The sequence below is a fragment of the Hydra viridissima genome, unplaced genomic scaffold (assembly GCF_058129835.1).
Source record: "Hydra viridissima isolate aposymbiotic clone 2 unplaced genomic scaffold, HvirCarnegie_v1 scaffold_5, whole genome shotgun sequence".
NCBI classification, from domain to species: domain Eukaryota; kingdom Metazoa; phylum Cnidaria; class Hydrozoa; order Anthoathecata; family Hydridae; genus Hydra; species Hydra viridissima.
Window position 1 is genome coordinate 8,038,460 of NW_028324304.1, and position 9,304 is coordinate 8,047,763.

Consider the following 9,304-nt stretch of genomic DNA (forward strand, 5'->3'; position numbering starts at 1 on the left):
ATGCCATTTGATTGGCGATAAATATTAATTTTAACTATTACAAAATAACTTTTGTTATTTTCATTGTAACGGTCAAAACCATGTTTTGATGCAAATGCTTTATATTGTGGATGAATACTTATCACATGTAGTTTTTTATTTCTTCCAACTCTTGTAAGTGTATTACATGTATTATATACATAACAGGTTTCTGTGTGTTCAGGAAAAGTGAAGAATTTATCACTCCTCTCAACTTCAAAGCCTCTTTTTGATTTTAAATCTAATCTGCATAAGACCATATCACATGATTTGCATAAATATTCAGGATGAACTTTTTGGTTGTCTGAGGTTATATCCAGCTTGTAAAAACTAAGAGTTGCTTGTTTAAAGATAACAACAGGTTTTATTTGAGAGGGACTATTCTATCCATTATTTATCCAGTAATGAGATAATAGAGAGGAATATAAGATAACTTCTTTTGATATATCTAGAAAAGGTTAAAAGTAAGGTTGTACATCACTTGTAGAATGCTCAAGAATATGCAATGAAAGGTATTATGTTATATTAGTAACAACAATAAAAATAAAAATAATAAGATAATTATTTTTATTATTATTGTTGTTACTAATAATTTCATAAGTTAAAGTAGCTTTACATGACTAACTGTTTAAAAATGCTTTATCAAAAATGCTCATTAAAAATACATACTTAATATTTCATTCCAACTTCTGAAATCAATAGTCTTTTTATGAACTTTAAGATGCTTTTAGTTACAACACTTTTAGACAAAATGCGATTTACAGTATTGGACAAAACATTTGCAACCAAATAATGCTAATTTAATTTATATAAAAGTGCTGCATTTTTTCAATTTAGAGAAATAACTATGTAACTGTTTAGAGACAAAGTTCTTCAAGTTTTAATCATCACAAAGTTCATTATTTGTACACGAAAATTAATAAATTTATCAAAAGCATTTAAAAAAAGTTGATTTCTTTCTGGACAAAACAAGTGCAACTCGACAAAATGTTGATCAAGCTGTATTTCGCTATCAATATTTCGTGGCGAATCCTTTGTTGTCGATCACAGCCTTGCATCTTCGAGGCATAGATTCGATCAGGTGATCAATGAAACTTTGTGGAATCGCTGCCCAGGCCTTTTGGATTTGTTCAAACAGTTGATCCTTATTACGAACACCTTCACGATTAATTCTGCGGCTGACAATCTCCCACAGGTTCTCGATAGGGTTGAGATCCGGAGATTGAGGCGGCCAATCCATCACCGATAGGTGGTTGTCTTGAAACCACTGCTTGACTATTTTTGCAGTGTGTTTCGGATCGTTGTCTTGCTGAAAAACCCATTTTATTGGCATATTCCATTCAGCATGAGGTAACATAACATCTTTCAGGATATTTTTATACATGAAACGGTCCATTATTTCATCATTTCGATGTATTGGACCAAGACCGTTAGCAGAAAAACACCCCCAGACCATTACATTGCCTCCACCATGCTTCACGGTCTTATGGCAGTAACGTAAATCGAGGCGTTTTCCGGCCGGTCAACGTATACGGCAAATGCCATCGCTCTCAATGATGTTGAACTTCGATTCATCACTGAACAGGACAGTTCGCCATTTCTGCACATTCCAGTCAATATGAGATGTAGCAAACAGGAGTCTTTTCTTCTGGTTTTTTAGTGAAATCAGCGGTTTCTTTGCAGGGCGTCGAGAAAACAATCCGGCTTCAACAGCACGTCGTCTGATTGTTCGGTCCGATACAAGCAGCTCTAATTGCTTTTGTATCTCGACTGATGATATTCAGGGATCCTTCTTGACGGATCTGACGATCATAGAATCCTCTCTAGAAGTGGTGGAACGCGGTCTTCCACCTTTGTTATTTGCTGCCAACTTCCCCGTAGAACGATATTTGGAACATAGTCTTGATACGGTCCATTTTTTCACGCGATATTTATCACAAATACTTTTTTGTGACATTCCACTTACGTAATCGCCAATATTTTTCTTTCTTAGTTCCAATCCAAGACTGTCGGGAGCCATTTTTGCACTTGAAGTCATAAAAATAATAAAAATAAATAATCACGCTTCTCAAGGCTTACCGTGTTACATTTACAACATTTACCTTGTGATGATACAATAATGCTCTGTGGAACACAACGTCTTGGTTGGATGTTGACTGTATTGATGTAATGAAATACTTGTTGTATTTCACTTCTTGTATTGATGTTCTTCGATAAAACACTTTGATAAAACTCACTTCGATAAACTGTCTTCATAATACTGACTGATTGACTTCCATATACTGACTGAATTACATGTCGATTTACATGTCTCTTATATAGTAAAATGAACCTGTGTGAACCTGTTCTGGAAGATTTTCGATGCTTCTTTTCGATGCTTCTGGAAGCTTCTGGATGCGTCTGGATGCTTCTGAATGTTTCTGGATATTTCTGGATGCTACTGGATGCTTCCAGATGCTTCTTCTAGAAACTTCTGGAAGCTTCTGCATGCTTCTGGAAACTTCTGGATACTTCTGGATACGTCCTTTAATTATTAAAAAACTTCCGTGACGTTGACACGGACCAGACTTAAGAAAATGAAACAAATCAAAAAAGTTGCACTTGTTTTGTCCGCTGCAAATGGCACTTGTCAGCGAAATTCTGCCTGTGTGCTGTCACCTGTCAGCTGATTGCTCATGTCATGGCATGCTATGACTCCAGACTCCTGAGCTGTTTGCTGTGGTAGTATAGTTCGTTTCGTTTTTAAGACATGTAAACTTAGGAACACTTTTTAGCATTGTTCGATGTTGGTTGCAAATGTTTTGTCCAACACTGTAGGTATTGAAAATAAGAAAATTTATAACTAGGACGTTCGAAAAAAAAAAAAATGCGAGGCAAATAAGTTCGACAAAAATAAGAAATACTCTCTGATTTGAGCCTTAAAGTGGGAAGCATAATCTGAAAGTGGAGTGAAAAGAACACTGAAAATCTCTTATTCGACCTTTAAACTATATCATAGCAATGTCAACTTAACGAAGAAAGTTTGTTTGACTTTACCCTATCCATTCTAGTAAACCATACATAGTCTTTTCGCAAAAGCCTAGTTTTAGACGTCAAAGTTTAAACACATTCAAATTTTTATTAGGCGAAGTTCATACCTCAAATCAACCATTTTCGGATTTGTGAGCTATTCTTGACTAATTTTTTTGTCTTTTATAACCATAAGTATCAGTAAACGTATATTTATAATGGGTTTACTGAGGGAGGTTTAGTAAAACAAAATTGACGGGTTGGAATATCTGTTTCAGATATTCCAACCCGTAAAATAATTTAGAAAATTGACGGGTAACACGCATAGTTTTTGGCTAATTGGCGGCACCTATGATTTATAGCAACGCGTGGAACGTCCATCTATTAATTCGTCCTTGAACAATTTTTTACGTTAAACTACGTCATGCATTCATGGCAACCGAGTGGTGATTGAGTTACGATCACTGATGATTGTCACTCAATGACCACCAATCCCTGCCAACTCCCGATAAAATAGTGTAATTCTAGGCACAAACATTATGAGATGTCTTGCGGGACCAAATAATCTTAATAAAGGCAAGTTAATGAAATATATCAACTTTTGCATTAATCATACTTTTATATACTTTCGTAATGATATAAAAAGATATACTTGTAACTCAGCTTTTGAATAAATTTTTAAAATCACATATTATCACTTCATTCGTTTCTTATTATTTAAATATATATTCCCTATTTAGATAGTAAATAAGCTGATGGTACTTAAAAAAAACTTTTTTAAAGAAATGTGTTTTTGAAAAATAACTTTAAAACAAAAAAAAGCATGGATAATACTAGACAACTTCTTTTTTTTTATATCTTGTTTTGTGGTGCCAAATCTCGATCTTAAAACCGTATAAAATAAGATGTTCTCATGTAAACAAAGTTTCTAATTAGACTTTCTTTCAAGTGAAAGGCATGAACAACATTTTCATTATAGTATTAGTATAGTATTAGTAAATGCTGTAACTGGTGTGAGCCAGTGAGTGTGGTATCAACACACTATGACAGCCGATTCGCTTAATTGCTGCTCATCCAGCAATCAAGACCTGCTTTAAAACTGTTAACTGATTGTACTGTAATCAACTCACTTGGCAAGCTATTCCATAAATTGACCGATCTATTAAATAAAAAGTTTTCACAACATGCTTGCTTAGAGATTTCTTTGACATATTTAAAGCTGTGACCTCTTGTTTGAGTTTTTTGAATACTAATTTTTTTTTATTGTTTCCAAATTGTTAAAACCGTTGAAGAATTTATAAAGTTGAACCATATCTCCTCGTTGTCTTCTTTTTGTCAAGGTAGTCAAGTCGAGAGCTTTTAGACGATACTCATAGTTGATTTTTTTAAGTGATGGTATTTATCGAGTTGCACGATGTTGAACTCTCTCTAATAATTCAATTTCTCCCTTTCGAATAGGTGACCAAACTTGTACTGCAAACTCTAACAGTGGTCGCACAAAAGAAACATAAAGAATTCAAACGAAGATATCTAAGCAAACGAAGCATTTTTTAATCTGACCCAACATTTGGTTGGCTTTACCTACGCATTTTATTACATGATTTTTCTATTTCAGATTGCTTGAGAAGATTACTCCAAAATCACTTTCAGATTCTGTTATGTTTAACTTTTGTTCATTGATATAAAAGGGTGATTTTTTGTTATTTTTGGCCAAAATTATAAAGATAAGTAAAATTGCAATCACTTTTTACTATTTCAATTGTTTGTTGTATAATATTTCTTTTATTTAAGTTTTAATTTGTGTCAAAAAAACAGTCTCCATTTTTAGAATCAGTTTTAAATAAATTACTTTCACTTGGTTTCAAACTTGAAAGAACTTGAATACATTTTTGGCCAGTTTGAACTTTCTTTATCAAATAATCAGCAATTGTTTTAAAAACCTCTTTCACTGAATGTGAGAATATTAAATCACTTAAAACATTTGGTAATACACAAGGTTCTAATTTTTCTTTAATAATGCAGATAGCTGCTTGAAAATCACTTTTTGATTTGTAAAGATTTGGTTCTCAAACATCATGTTGATAATTAAGTCAATTATAACTGCAACAGAGTAAGCTGACTGAGGGAGACAATTACTTTTAGAATTAGATTGTTCTATTAAAATTAGTACTAACACATTTTGATAAGCTGATTTGAATTGCATTGCTATTGGTCTGTTATTCTACCCTCCTTTACTTCGTATTAATGCAAAAAAAACCTCTTCAGAGCCCTGATTAAACTGAGCTGTTCAAACATAAAAGAAATCCTCATAAAGCAATTCGTTTGTGAGACAAATAATATTAGAAATAGTGACATCTAAACCTCAATGGCTGGATAAACCTTTTTACTGTGAGCACCACAAACATGCCGCTCCTTGATTTAAACTCTAAAATCTTTGAGCTGCTGTATAAACCTATTATTTAGAGTTAAAGCAAAATGTGTTGGTTTATCTGCTTTTGGTTTACAAGAATTCAGTATTTCAAACAAAATATCCATAATTTTGATAAAAAAGGCTGTAGACAAAACATTTTCAGGCAAGAGTTTGACAGAAGCATATACATTCAAAGCAGTTGCAACTTGACTATTAAATATTGGTACTATCCTAGCTGAATTGTTTGAACACATGGAACTATTACTTTAAATATAAGCAATTGGTTGTTTCCATTTTGTTGATAACGCATGGACCACCAATACAAGAATTTTGTTTACTTGTTTGCCATTAGATTTTATTCTAATGACCTTGTCACTGTTTTTGTCAAAATCGTCCAACTTTCTTTCCTCTCTTGTTTACACAATTGATGGCTGATTAAAAAGATCGCATATTTAATATTATCATAAGTATATCTATAAAATTATTCTAATTATATATATATATATATATATATATATATATATATATATATATATATATATATATATATATATATATATAAAGTAAACAACAGTCTTTCATAAAATATTGTTTAGAAAATGGTCCCGCAAGACATCCCATAATCCAATGTACAGACAATTACTCTTAAATATATAGATTTTCAGCCGAGTTGGCTGGCATTGATCACCACTAAGCAGTATTAAATCACCAGTAATGTGCGCATAGGGTTATTTTTTAAATTATTGCCAAAATATTGCATGTGAAAAATCTTCATTTTATATAAATATTTTTTGAAAAAAAAATGTTTTCTTTTGTAAAAAATAATCATTATTAAAATTATTTCCATCTGTGAAAGATTCAGTTTGTATTGGGCAAAAAAAAATTATTCAAAATCAAAACTTAGAAAAAAATGATAACTAACCATTTGCGCTGTATTTACTTTTTTAGTAACAACAGTTAACTTTGTTCCTCTCCTCCTCATGCATTTTATAAACTACTATTTGTTGATTATAAAGAGGAAGCATAAAGGGAGGAGCAAATTGTAGTCGTTTGGAATAAAGTGACTAAGAATAACCGAAGGGAAGGAGAGAGGTCGAAGTAAAGGCAAGAAAAATCATGATTATTAAAGTTAAGATATTAATCAAATATTCAGAGCGAGTTCTTTTTTAACAACTCTCAAAATTTAAGAGTTTTAAGAAATTAACTAATAGTTTTCCGTTTTATTTAAAAATCATTTAAAGTATACCAAGGAAAAGTGGAAATAATGAGAATTCAGAAAAATCAATTTTTTTAAAAATCAGACGGAGTTTTGGAATGATTGATTTCTAATAATACTTCCTATTGTTAATAATACTTCGTCATTTCAAATTCATCTGGGTTAAAAGTTGAAGAATCAGGTTTTTCGTACGTATCACTGGTGCTCTGCTTTCTTGAGTTTTCATTCGGTAGCGTATGAAAGGATGAATTTTCAAAAAAGGTACAAATTTAGTTGTAGTGTAACCAATATTATCTTGGAATTGGATTCGAACTCCATGCTTTTTCCTCGCTACACCAGTTTGTGCAGGTTTTATTAACATAAAAATTGTTAATATCTTATTTTCAAAGTTTGCATTCTTCTTCTATCGGTAATTGATAAACCTATTTGTCAACTTGGTGAGTTTTTTCTTCATAATTTGTTTTGATAAGCAGGAAAAGTGTATTTTTTTTAAAGCCTGATCAATTAGTCCACAATATCTCCCAACCTTTCTTGTTTTTCTATCACATCGTTTTTGCATCGCTAGGAAATGCCCAGTAATACCCCTCTTCAGAGGCAAGCTACATAGTTTGCTTAAGCCCGCTTATCGCAACAATAATTCAGAACGTCTCGTAGTATTGTCTTTTACATGATTAAAATCCTTTGAATAGCTTCCACACCATAATAATCACAAGTAGAATGAGGCTGATATAAAAACTAAAACAGAAAAGCGAGTTAATATAAACATTATCATAGAACTTAATCACAAGGTAAATAAAAATTTAGAGAATTCATTTCCTAAATTTTCTCTGCTTTTTATTTATATTGAGATTAAACACAAACAATGAAGCTGGAAGTAGAAAAACAGATAGCGCAGCAAAACTGTTTAAAAAATGTTATGAAAAATGTTAAAAAATTATAGCTCTGATGTATATTATTAATCTAACAAAGCAACCATGTCGAAAAATATTTTGGTAGATTATGACATATAAAAGTCCTTCTTTATTAATCCAAACTTAATTACCAAACTTCTGGTGCAAAAAAAAAGGATTCTTTTCTATTTATTCTAAACTTACTATACAAAAATTGTTTTTAGACCTTTCAGGAGGACTTTCATTTTAACTAAGAGTTGAACCTTTGGAATTCATAGAAATTTTTCTTGCACAAACGTGATTTTGTTCAACGTGGTTCTGTTCAATGGTATTTAAAATCTTTCTTCCAGTTACCATAAAGAAACGGTTACAGTTTTTAATTTTTAGGAAAGTTGGCAAAAATAAATGTCATAAACCTGATGAAGATGAACCATTATTGCTAATCATTAACCTTCTCCTATTTACAACTTTAAGTAATTGGTATTTGAAAGATCTTACCAAAGTTGTTATGCCTATTTGATAATACAACTTAATGCAACTCCATCTAAAACTATATTACTGAAATAGCTATTTACCTTTATTGTTTTTATTTTTTTAGCATGTAAGGAAAAAATTATCAATTAGTAAAAATGTTTTTAAAAAATTGCAATCAAAAAAGTACTTTGTACAAATGAAATTTAAATGAAACTGTGATTTTATAACAACCATAATTAAATCAAATTTACTGCGAAAATGTTTTTTGCAGTTACTGTTTTAGCCTCAAAAAATATCAAATTTACGTTGTTTATTGCAGCTAATGAACCAGACTGGTTTAACGCGAATGGCACGATATTTCAAAAATGCAAAAACTGGTGGACAACAATTTGCAATAACAATGAAATGTTTCCGACATCAACTAGTTATATCTCCTATGGGAAAACTAAAAACTTGGTATCTATTCAGTTCTTGTTGCGAACAACTGGTATAAAATAAACATTTAAAGGGTTTTGATGATGCTACTTAAAAACACTTTGGCTGCATCACAAATTATTAACTACACCTTAAAAACACTTTTTTTTTTTGCATTGTTTTTTTTTTTTTTTTTCTTTAAATGAAACCAAAGATATTGTTAAAATGAGGTATGTATTGGTTCCAACTGTTAAGAAAAATTTACTTGTTGGAATGAATATAACATTTTAAAAATGTGGTTGGTAAACAGACACATGGAATTCAAGTGTTTACAGCCCAACCTTAACTTACAACACTCAGTTTGGCTCAGTTATGTCCTTGAAATCCATTCCATTTTTACAGCGCACAAAATAAAAAGTTTTGTTTGACTAGGTGTGGCTGCATTCGTTATTTCTTCGTGACAGAGGAATTTTTTTAAGCTGAGTTGGCTTTTATATGTTCTAATTAAAAATTAATATTTTATTTATTAACGTAATATATTGTAACTTACTGAAATTATGTTATTTACTTTATGTTTCTTTTACCAATATGCTAAAAATACTGCACGGACACATGTATCATTAGTTCTAATTGTACCACAATTATTGATCTTTAAATTAATTAGAAGCCAGGCACTGTCAGAAACGACAACCTGTTTTACAGTCATAATTTGAGAATTATGACTGTTTCACTTTTATTTGAGTTTCTATGAAGGGTAGTAGTTTTCTTTGCCCACTTTAACAGGCATTAATTACAGTAGTTTTCTTTGCCCACTTTAACAGGCATTAATTAATTACCGTTTGTGTATACAAGTAAAAGCGTGAGAGATGTTTC

General features: G+C 31.3%; 1 protein-coding gene across 5 annotated transcripts in view; it reads left to right on the plus strand.

The window, feature by feature from the left end:
* LOC149888397 (uncharacterized) overlaps nucleotides 1-9,044 on the plus strand; it is a 28,778-nt gene extending 19,734 nt beyond the window's left edge. For 3 of the 5 annotated variants that reach the window (XR_016452467.1, XM_090087294.1, XM_090087293.1), the window contains one exon: nucleotides 8,337-9,044. Coding sequence is in view for 2 of the 5 variants with exons in the window: in XM_090087294.1 (XP_089943420.1) it covers nucleotides 8,337-8,515 (179 nt within the window). In the remaining 3 variants the exon portion in view is untranslated. The remainder of the gene's footprint in view (nucleotides 1-8,336) is intronic. The other 2 variants (XR_016452466.1, XR_016452465.1) reach the window with 2 other exon arrangements.
* The last annotated feature ends 260 nt before the right edge of the window (nucleotides 9,045-9,304 follow it).